Source organism: Salvelinus namaycush, chromosome 35 (genome assembly GCF_016432855.1).
Source record: "Salvelinus namaycush isolate Seneca chromosome 35, SaNama_1.0, whole genome shotgun sequence".
Classification (NCBI taxonomy): domain Eukaryota; kingdom Metazoa; phylum Chordata; class Actinopteri; order Salmoniformes; family Salmonidae; genus Salvelinus; species Salvelinus namaycush.
In genome coordinates this window covers 2,520,681-2,532,867 of record NC_052341.1, presented here as the reverse complement: position 1 = coordinate 2,532,867, position 12,187 = coordinate 2,520,681, and the positions used below count along the sequence as shown (strand labels likewise).

The 12,187-nt window shown below is 40.2% G+C and overlaps 1 protein-coding gene across 1 annotated transcript in view; it reads right to left on the bottom strand.

Annotated features, from left to right (window-relative positions):
* Positions 1-9,890, bottom strand: part of LOC120029353 (serine/threonine-protein kinase LMTK1-like) — a 109,450-nt gene extending 99,560 nt beyond the window's left edge. Inside the window, exon 1 of the mRNA XM_038974583.1 lies at positions 9,797-9,890. Coding sequence (XP_038830511.1) covers positions 9,797-9,890 — 94 coding nt within the window. The remainder of the gene's footprint in view (positions 1-9,796) is intronic.
* Between the last annotated feature and the right edge of the window lie 2,297 nt (positions 9,891-12,187).

Below are 12,187 nucleotides of genomic sequence, written 5' to 3'. Positions count from 1 at the left end.
AGTCCGGAAGGTTAAAACCAACCTCAGACTTAGGAAGACGTAAAACGTTCCTTTTTAATCTATACATTTTATTTGCCCACATAAAGTCTGTTATGACCGAGTATACTTAAAATAATGACTACGGTAGGAAATAATATATAAAAACTTTGGCAGCCATTCTGAAGAGGTTTATTCTACCTGTAAGATGTATGGGAACGACTGTTCCATTTAATTAGATCTGCTTTCATATTGTTGAGTAATGGAATAGAGTTATCTTTATGTATTTGTTGTTTGTTGTCACTTATTAAGCATCCTAAGTACTTCATATTTTGTTGTTGTCCATTTGAAGGATTGTTGTAGATCATGAGTTATTTTCACACCCTGATCTGTTTCACTTGTCCTCGTTATGGTCTCCACCCCCTCCAGATGTCACTTGTTTTCCCCAGTGTATTTATCCCTGTGTTTCCTGTCTCTCTGTACCAGTGTATTTATCCCTGTGTTTCCTGTCTTTCTGTACCAGTGTATTTATCCCTGTGTTTCCTGTCTCTCTGTACCAGTGTATTTATCCCTGTGTTTCCTGTCTCTCTGTGCCAGTGTATTTATCCCTGTGTTTCCTGTCTCTCTGTACCAGTGTATTTATCCCTGTGTTTCCTGTCTTTCTGTACCAGTGTATTTATCCCTGTGTTTCCTGTCTCTCTGTACCAGTGTATTTATCCCTGTGTTTCCTGTCTTTCTGTACCAGTGTATTTATCCCTGTGTTTCCTGTCTCTCTGTACCAGTGTATTTATCCCTGTGTTTCCTGTCTCTCTGTACCAGTGTATTTATCCCTGTGTTTCCTGTCTCTCTGGGCCAGTGTATTTATCCCTGTGTTTCCTGTCTCTCTGTGCCAGTGTATTTATCCCTGTGTTTCCTGTCTCTCTGTGCCAGTGTATTTATCCCTGTGTTTCCTGTCTCTCTGTGCCAGTGTATTTATCCCTGTGTTTCCTGTCTCTCTGTGCCAGTGTATTTATCCCTGTGTTTCCTGTCTCTCTGTGCCAGTGTATTTATCCCTGTGTTTCCTGTCTTTCTGTGCCAGTGTATTTATCCCTTTGTTTCCTGTCTCTCTGTACCAGTGTATTTATCCCTGTGTTTCCTGTCTCTCTGTGCCAGTGTATTTATCCCTGTGTTTCCTGTCTCTCTGTACCAGTGTATTTATCCCTGTGTTTCCTGTCTCTCTGTACCAGTGTATTTATCCCTGTGTTTCCTGTCTCTCTGGGCCAGTGTATTTATCCCTGTGTTTCCTGTCTCTCTGTGCCAGTGTATTTATCCCTGTGTTTCCTGTCTCTCTGTGCCAGTGTATTTATCCCTGTGTTTCCTGTCTCTCTGTGCCAGTTCATCTTGTTTTCCACATCTTAAACTCCAACCATCTGCCTCCTGTGTCTGTATTTGAGTCTCGCCTAGTGCCATGATAGTTATTATATGTATTTTTCTTCCTATAGCCATTATTATGTTTATTATTTTCACGTTATATCCTAAGATTTGAGTATTCTGAAAACATTTTAAGCAAAAGGGGCATTGAGCTTTCAATATTGGTCAGGTATGTCAGGGGAACTTCTGCAAAAGAGAGAAAAAAATATTACAACAAATGTTATGGATAAATTGAAATATTCTGATGAATAAAAAAACATTCTTTATTTAAGGAAAAAATGTTTAAAAATGTTATTATATTTGTTAATAATATTATGAATAGAAGAGACAGAATCAACAGATAATTTATTCTGGTATTGCCCCTAGGTACTTTGTTTCTGGTCACAGGTTTAGGAATGGTTAAAAAAATCACAACATGCACTTAACATGAACCTTCCAAATAGCAGTGTTGGGTGATCTGGAAAAACATAGTCAGTCAATAAATAATATATTAATACTCGTAGGAAAGTTTTTCATCTTTAGCTCACAGTCTGTTTATAATATATGAGTGGAAAGGTTCAAACATTTTGTAAAACATCACAGCACAATTGAAAAATATATGGCACATGGAATCCAAATGAGGGTGGTCTATGGTGACAGCTGGGATGGGCTGAGAGTGGCTGAGGGTTGGGATTAAAGAGTTTATAATTGGTAATGTATTATTGGTAATGTGATTGCTTTATATAAAAGTACCACGTATGTAAAATGTGTATGTAACATGTATGTACAGTGGGGCAAAAAAGTATTTAGTCAGCCACCAATTGTGCAAGTTCTCCAACTTAAAAAGATGAGAGAGGCCTGTAATTTTCATCATAGGTACACTTCAACTATGACAGACAAAATGAGGGAAAAAAATCCAGAAAATCACATTGTAGGATTTTTTATGAATTTATTTGCAAATTATGGTGGACAATAAGTATTTGGTCACCTACAAACAAGCAAGATTTCTGGCTCTCACAGACCTGTAACTTCTTCTTTAAGAGGCTCCTCTGTCCTCCACTCGTTACCTGTATTAATGGCACCTGTTTGAACTTGTTATCAGTATAAAAGAGACCCGTCCACAACCTCAAACAGTCACACTCCAAACTCCACTATGGCCAAGACCAAAGAGCTGTCAAAGGACACCAGAAACAAAATTGTAGACCTGCACCAGGCTGGGAAGACTGAATCTGCAATAGGTAAGCAGCTTGGTTTGAAGAAATCAACTGTGGGAGCAATTATTAGGAAATGGAAGACATACAAGACCACTGATAATCTCCCTCGATCTGGGGCTCCACGCAAGATCTCACCCCGTGGGGTCAAAATGATCACAAGAACGGTGAGCAAAAATCCCAAAACCACACGGGGGGACCTAGTGAATGACCTGCAGAGAGCTGGGACCAAAGTAACAAAGCCTACCATCAGTAACACACTACGCCGCCAGGGACTCAAATCCTGCAGTGCCAGACGTGTCCCCCTGCTTAAGCCAGTACATGTCCAGGCCCGTCTGAAGTTTGCTAGAGAGCATTTGGATGATCCAGAAGAAGATTGGGAGAATGTCATATGGTCAGATGAAACAAAATATAACTTTTTGGTAAAAACTCAACTCGTCGTGTTTGGAGGACAAAGAATGCTGAGTTGCATCCAAAGAACACCATACCTACTGTGAAGCATGGGAGTGGAAACATCATGCTTTGGGGCTGTTTTTCTGCAAAGGGACCAGGACGACTGATCCGTGTAAAGGAAAGAATGAATGGGGCCATGTATCGTGAGATTTTGAGTGAAAACCTCCTTCCATCAGCCCGTGGCTGGGTCTTTCAGCATGACAATGATCCCAAACACACCGCCCGGGCAACGAAGGAGTGGCTTCGTAAGAAGCATTTCAAGGTCCTAGAGTGGCCTAGCCAGTCTCCAGATCTCAACCCCATAGAAAATCTTTGGAGGGAGTTGAAAGTCCTTGTTGCCCAGCAACAGCCCCAAAACATCACTGCTCTAGATGTAACGGTTGTTTTCCTCCTCGTCTGAGGAGGAGCATGGATCGGACCAAAACGCAGCGTGGGTTGAATACATATCTTTTAATAAAGAAAGACGAACACGAAAAAACACTTGAACAAACTACAAAATAACAAACGACGTGAACAGACCTGAACTTGAGAACAAAACACATGAACGCACGAACAGGACGGAACACACGAACGAACGAACGAAATGAAACGAAACGAAACGAAACAGTCCCGTGTGGTACAAACACTGACACAGGAACAATCACCCACAAACAAACAGTGAGAACAGCCTACCTTAATATGGTTCTCAATCAGAGGAAACGTAAATCACCTGCCCCTAATTGAGAACCATATCAGGCTAATACATTGAACCCAACATAGAAACACATAACATAGAATGCCCACCCCAACTCACGCCCTGACCATACTAAACAAAGACAAAATAAAGGAAATAAGGTCAGGAACGTGACACTAGAGGAGATCTGCATGGAGGAATGGGCCAAAATACCAGCAACAGTGTGTGAAAAACCTTGTGAAGACTTACAGAAAACGTTTGACCTCTGTCGTTGCCAACAAAGGGTATATAACAAAGTATTGAGATAAACTTTTGTTATTGACCAAATACTTATTTTACACCATAATTTGCAAATAAATTCATAAAAAATCCTACAATGTGATTTTCTGGATTTTCTTTCTCATTTTGTCTGTCATAGTTGAAGTGTACCTATGATGAAAATGACAGGCCTCTCTCATCTTTTTAAGTGGGAGAACTTGCACAATTGGTGGCTGACTAAATACTTTTTTGCCCCACTGTATATGTAGCAAAAAAGCTATTAAAAAAACGAAGATATTTGTCCTCCGAAGAGGGGTGGTGGTGGAAGGGTTTATAAAAATATATAAAAATAATAAAACATTAAAAAAAGTGAATCAATCAATGTGCATGATGAAACATAGATATTCAAACAAACTATTCTAAAAAATCAACCAGCAGTAAAGCATGCTGTGAAATATGATAATGAGGCCCCTCCCACATCTTTTTCACTCAGATAGTTACCGGTAATAAACTTAAACATAGTTGAGTAACAACAAACGACTGAAAATATTTCTTGAAACAAATGTCCTGTTCAGTTGTGCTGAAATGTAGGCAAGGTGACAGACATTCCTAAGATTGATCTGAATAAAAAGGCATGGAAAGTTACATGGAAAGTTACATTTTAAAACAGGATGATGGGAAAGTGAACATTTGTGTTTAAAATCTGAACACTTAGGAGATATCCAGTGCCTTCAGAAAGTAATCATACCCCTCGACATATGTCACATTTTGTTGTGATACAGCCTGAATTCAAAATGGATTAAATGTATGTTTTTTCTCACTCATCTACACACAATACCCCATAATGAAAAAGTGAACATCTTTTTTGACATTTTTGCACATTTATGATAAATGAAATACAGAAATATCTAATTTACGTAAGTATTCACACTCCTGAGTCAATACTTTGTAGATGCATGTTTGGCAGCGATTACAGCTGTGAGTCTTTCTGGGTAAGTCTCTAAGAGCGTTCCACACCTGGATTGTGCAACATTTGCCCATTATTATTTTCAAAATTCTTCAAGCTCTGTCAAATTGGTTGTTGATCATTGCTAGACAACCATTTTCAGGTCTTTGCCATAGATTTTGTAAGTAGATTTAAGTTAAAACTGTTACCCAGCCACTCAGGAACATTCAATGTATTCTTGGTAACCAATTCCAGTGTATATTTGGCCTTGCGCTTGAGGTTATTGTCTTGCTGAAAGGTGAATTCATCTCCCAGAATCTGGTGGAAAGCAGACTGAACCAGATTTTCCTCTAGGATTTTGCCTGTGCTTAGCTCCATTCAATTTATTTTTTAACATAAAGAACTCCCCAGTCCTTAACAATTACAAGCATACCCATAACATGATGCAGCAACCACTATGCTTGAAATTATGGAGAGTGGTACTGAGTAATGTGTTGGATTGTATTGGATTTGTCCCAAACATAATTTAGGACAAAAAGTTAATTGCTTTGCCAATTAACAGGCTGCCTGTTTTGGAATATTTGTATTCTGTACAGGCGTTCTTCTTTTCACTCTGTCAATTAGGTTAGTATTGTGGAGTAACTACAATGTTGTTGATACATCCTTAGTTTTCTCCTATCACTGCCATTAAACTCTGTAACTGTTTTAAAGTCACCATTGGCCTCCTAGTGAAATCCCTGAGAGGTTTCCTTACTCTCCGGCAACTGAGTTAGAAAGGACACCTAAAAGGACATCTTTGAAGTGACTGGGTGTATTGATACACCATTCAAAATGTATTTAATAACTTCACCATGCTCAAAGGGATATTCAATGTCTGCTTTTTATTTTATTTTTACCCATCTACTAATAGGTGCCTTTCTATGAGAGGCATTGGAAAACCTCCCTGCTCTTTGTGGTAGAATTTGTGTTTCGAATTCACTGCTTAACTGAGGGACCATTGTTACGTTCCCCAGTTTCTGTGTTGTATTTGAGTGTGTGTGTTTCAGGAGATGGCTTCCTGGAAGCCTCCCCAACCAGCTGATTGGTCGACCCCAGGCTAATTGATGATTGGAGCTGACTCCGCCCCCTCGTCAAGAAGCAGCTGACTCTAATCACCATTGCCACCTGAAGATATAAAAGCCAGTGTTCTGTTCAGAAAAGGAGGTTAGAGGGAGATTGAATATTTTGGAGAAAAGGTTAGAGGGGAGATCATGAGAAAGATTAGAGAGAGATTTTTTTTGCTGGAGAATTAGATTGTGATATAGTGTTGGTTGTTTAACAGAAAGTGTGGTATGTAATGTGTTAGTTGTTGTTGGTAGCAGCTTTGATATGTTCTGTGTTTGTTGCTTTGTCAAAGCTTCTTTAGTGGCCTGAGTTAGTTTACTCAGTTTTGTTGTAAAGTGTTTGTGAAATTGTTAATAATTATTCTGTTTCATTTGTTCCCAGGGGGGAAGGGGAAGGCACTTAGGGAGTGCTTAGGCAAGAGGCAAGAGGCCCGAGGGCATACATATACCCGTAGTATATTCAATGTCTAGGCACACTAGGTAAGACCTGGGCGGACCACCCCCTGTATTTTGGTTAGGGCACCAGGTGGTGCTAAGTTAGGTAAGTTAAGTGGGTAGGCAGGTTAGATATTTACTTTATTTCCTTTGGTTCCATCCAGCCCCTTTTCCCCATATTACCGTGTAGGAAATAAATCCTAGTCACGGTAAATTCTGCCTTTGTCGTCCTTTCTCGCACCTACGGTCCATACCTCTTTCGCTTCACGGAGAGTTGAGTTGCAGCAGGGAGTTGCGTTCCCTCTTTTTAGAGGCGTGCGTAACAACCATACAGCTAATTGAATGTGTGGGGTACAGAGATGAGATGGTCATTTAAAAATCATGTTAAACACTATTATTGCACACAGAGTCCATGCAACTTATTATGTGACTTGTTAAGCATCATTTTTCTTTTGAAATTATTTAGGCAAAGCCATAACAAAGGGTTTGAATACTTATTGGCTCAATACATTGTAGCTTTTAATTTTTTTATTAATTTGTAAACATTTTGAAAAACATTATCCCACTTTGATATTATGGGCTATAAGGCACTGCATCTCAGTGCTAGAGGTGTCTCTACAGACCCTGGTTCCATTCCAGGCTGTGTCACAACCGTCTGTGATTGGGAGTCCCATAGGGTGGCGCACAATTGGCCCAGCGTTGTCCAGGTTAGGGTTTGGCCGGGGTAGGCCGTCATTGTAAATAGGAATTTGTTATTAACTGACCTGTCTAGTTAAATAAAAACCTGTGTTTAGGATGGGAACACTTATTGTCAAAACTAAATGCCTAATGTTTAAGTTTTAAACACTGATGTTTAGGTTATAAATGTGTTACGTTTCATGGTTTTAGTGTACACACACGAAGAGGGTTCCTCAAGGGTTCTTTGGGAAGGGTGAAGGTTCTATGTGGAACCATAGTGACTCAAAGAACCCTTTGAGCTCTTCGATGGTTCACAAACGGGTTCTTTCCTCTTTAAGAGATAATTAAAATGTAGAGTCGTGTGTTTGGACCATGGTAGTTCGTTGGTGATATGGACAGGAAGAAACTTGAAACTCTCAACCCCGCTCCACTAGAAAACTATTTTCATCTCAAAGTCATCTGTCCGACTGCGCAGCAATGATCTCTGTCCGACCCGCAGGTCCCTCATGTCTATGGAGCTCAGGTCAATTTTGCAGTATGTTAACAATATCTTGAATTGATGGGTAGACCTACAGTATCTACAGGACAGCAGTTTAAATCTGGGAATAACGGTCATTTCAATTATTGAACTATTGATTCTATTCTTGGATAATATAATGTATAAATGTATACCATGGTAATTCTTTGTCATGACTCATTTTAGGAGGATCAGATGGTGACAGGGGTCTCAGCAGGGTCAGGTAGCCAGGGAAGACATCTGTGACGGAGGAGAGTTTTTTAAATGTTTTATTCTCTCTGTGCAGCAAAGACTGAACAAGTCAGATGCTATAAGGCAAGTCTGACAAACCACCAAAGTTGATTTCCAAACTATCAAGGGTTGATCGAGGCTTTTCAAAAACAAATGTGAGGAAGACCTGGTAGAAGCTATTGATGATGATCAATGGATACAGATATGTTTGACTACCCAGTCATGTTCATATCATCTCAGACAGAAATGACTGTAGTTCAATACCATCCATGGAACGTACTAGATGTCAGTGAAACTGAATTAGATGCACTCTGAAATGTCATTCCTCTGCTTGAGGTGTAAAACACAAAAGGGACATATTGGCATAATTACGGTCGTGAAGTCTGGCTGAATTATGGCAAAATATGTTTTTTTTTTTTTTTATCTCAGCAGGTCTACAGATTCTCCCCTCTTGTTTTTGTTTGCTTGGAGATGTTGATACTGGAGACTCTTATCTGAAGAAACTGTGTAACCAAGCATTTATAGAGGCTAAGAAATGCATTGCCATTAATTGGAAGGTTGGTTATCCTCCCATGATGTCAAGTTATGTATTACTAGATTAAGGGTATACTTGGCAACTTTCATAAGGTCTGGATGGCTTTTGTGGAATTAAGTACGACTGAGTGGAGTCTGTATTGAAAACATGCCCACGTCAGGTTAGATACCGGGTTTCAGTAATCCCTAGCTGCCGGGCTGCTCAGTCCTGGTCCTGGGGGTCTGCCGTCCTGTGGGTTGTCACTCTGGCCTTGGCCTAACTCACCCCAAACCAATAAGGAATGTTTCACTAAGATCCTAAAGCTGAGTGGGGTGTGTTGGGGCGCTGCAGGGCCGTGGACCCCTAGGGACAGGACGAGGTGAGACAGCTATATTGTGTGCAAGTAAAAAAAGCTCTACACTACTTTTAGTCTTAGATGAACTACATGAAGGATTTTCTGTTTCTGTGTATTCATGTATATTTGAGGGGGGGGGTTCATATAGAGGATTTCTTAATTATTATTATTTTTACATTTTACCTTTATTTAACTAGGCAAGTCAGTTAAGAACAAATTCTTATTTTCAATGACGGCATAGGAACAGTGGGTTAACTGCCTTGTTCAGGGGCAGAACAACAGATTTTTACCTTGTCAGCTCAGGGATTCGATCTTGCAACTTTTCAGTTACAAGTCCAATGCTCTAACCACTAGGCTCTAACCACTAGGCTCTAACCACTAGGCTCTAACCACTAGGCTTTAACCACTAGGCTCTAACCACTAGGCTCTAACCACTAGGCTACCTGCACCCTCTACACTCTACACTCTAACCACTAGGCTACCTGCCAATCAAATTACTTTGTATCTTTTCAAGAGTTGTTCATTTGTTAAGCTATTGGTTAAAATATGTATTATTGAATTACCTTTGATCAAGTTCAGTCTTATTAACCACTTAAACATATGTAATAATGATCTCTTACCTAGCTGGACGACTGTGTGCATTTTAGCTAACATTTTGTTCTAAATAGGGATGGCATACTGGATTGTGTAAAAATGTAGGAAATGCGCTTTAGACCAACAATCTGGGGGAGGACCCCAAAAACCCCAGCCAGGTTATGCCCCCCCCCCCCCCCCCAATGAAACCAAAGCGGCGCCCCTGAATGCACTAATCAAGTTCACCCACAGGTGCAAGGAAAGGCTCTCTCCGTTTCTCTCACGCAGGCACACATAAACACTCTGCAACTACACACACAAATGACTGTCAGCTCCTATGTATTTTAGCCTACTAATGCACGCATTGATGGCCATGGTGAAAATATACATAACGACAAGATTCTCTTTCCGAGCAAGACAAACATTATATTCAAAGGCACTTGGTATTCTGATTCCATCACGTGATATTTTCGTTAGAACTTACCTAAATCGAAGTGGGAACTGAGGGCAAACCCGGGGACGAAGAATGATGAAGACATTATGACCATCAGCAGAGCCGCCAACATCTTCCTCGCCATGTGGGGTTAATGATGTTGCAGAGACACTAGCCCACTGCAGCTTCTAATCAAATAAATGGGCCAGTTGTAGAGAGAAACACTGCATTTTTTTGCACATTTAAGCCCGGTTTTTGCGTTTCAAAGCGCTCCTTCATCTTTTGACAGGCAAAAAATAACATTCGGATTAAAAGGCAGATGTTGACAGAATGTTAGAATGTCCTTTTGTTGGCTTGTATTTGATGCTATTATTGCTTGTCGCTTCATAGCAACACAACCATCAGAGTCTCACGTGCAATTTACCGTTTCCTATGCAGTCCAATTGTGGAAAATGTGCTGTGATTGTCGCTGCAAAAGTGTCCCTGGTAAGTGCCGTTACCCGTAGCAATCAACCGGATACTACACAGTATTTACATTTCTGCTATTCTCTTCGATCTCTGCTGCACCAAACGGCGGACAGGTCTGATGTAGGCTATCATACCCCTCACATATTAACTCAGATGAATGCTCAATTCTTTGATGATGATATCACCAACAATAGCCTAATAGCACAATTCACTATCAATAACGTAATCTCATTTAATTATTGGCAGGTTCTCATAGCTGTTGCGTTAATAGCGCAAGCAAAGAGCGGCAGCTGTCCGCTTGCGGGTGCTGACAGCGAGAGCGCCATCTTGCCTGCTAATGTTCCATTCCCAAAAATAATTTCTGACTGAGCTGAGGTTCAGCTCTGCTCCTGAGACTGCGGGGGAGGGGGTGATGCGCTATAGCTGGCGGATATAGCCTATTTGAGGTGAGCAGTTAAGCATGACCAGTTTATGCCGATGAACCAGTTGTATGCTTATCTCACAAATCAAAATGTGTTTTTGATCATAGAGTTAGGGTTTAGAATAGACTATAACTGTCATCATTCACATTGTTGATGTCAAGTCATGATGTGACTTATTTCATGTTTCAAATGTCATGTTTCCCTTTCCTTAGATATTATAATTATAAGGATGGACTCTCTCTCTCTCTCCCTGTTCTAAAGTGTCAGCCAAGACCCTTCCATCCATCCATCTATCCCTTTACCCCCCTTTCCTTTCCTCCAGTCCTCCTTGGCTCCCATTCCCGCTTCCTGACACACACCCTCTCTCTCTCTCCCGCTCTCTCGTTCTCTCCCATGAATTTAATTAAGATTTCCCCCGTCTCCTCGCGTGCCACGGTCCGTATGTCACTATCAACGCGACCCTTCCTTTTAACACAGAGATACGGATAAAAATGTCACAGGGCTGTCATCTGTTTCCCTTTTCCATTGATGGAATTCCCTTTTTGTCACATTCTTCCCTTACAGAAAAACCAGATGAATTTCACATGTAATCACGTGTTTCACATGTGATCTAATGTGATCATGTGATCTTATGTGAAGTTTAATGTGACAACATGAAACTACACATGTGAAAACGTGATCTCATGTGAAATAAATGTGACAACATGGGGATGCAAAATTTCAACATGTGGAAATTTGTGAAACGACACTTGACAACATTTGAATGTTTTCCACATGTGAAAATGCGATTCTATATGTGAGAGTTTTATTTTCAATTAGCAAGTTTTTCACATGTGATAGTGCAAATTCAATTTTCACATGTGACTGCAATTCACATGTGAGGTGAAAACATGGTATTCTCCTCTCGTGAAAATGTGGTGGAAATACGTATGATTTCACATGTGAACAACTGACCTCACAAGTATCTCTTTGGTTTTCATGTGGGAAAATTTCCACTCAATATGAATTTTCATGTGAAAATACAATTTCACATGTTTTCTGTTGTTGTATTCTCTCTCATCTGCTGACTATTCTCTCTCATCATTGATTTAATTTATTTCAGCAGTTTGAGGGTTTTCTGTTTAGTTGTCTAATGTTGGTGAGGAATATTATTCTGGTTTAATGTTACTCCTCAATCACTATGATAAATATACACGTTTTTATTGAGTGTATTTCTAACAAGGCTGAGATTTACTTTGAGAGTGTATGAATACAGGTGAAATGAGTTACTGACAGAGACATGGTGGAGTAGCAGGAAGATCGGAATGCCGTGAACACACTTAACCAACAAGGTATTTTACCAAATAGGGATATCTTCTCTATACCACCCCTACTTTGTCACAACACAACTGGTTGTCTCAAATGCATTAAAAAGGAAAGAAATTCCGCCAATGTAATTTTAACGAGGCACACCTGTTAAATTGAAATGCATTCCAGGTGACTACCTCATGAAGCTGATTGAGAGAATGCCAACAGTATGCAAAGCTGTCATCAAGCCAAAGGGTGGCCACTT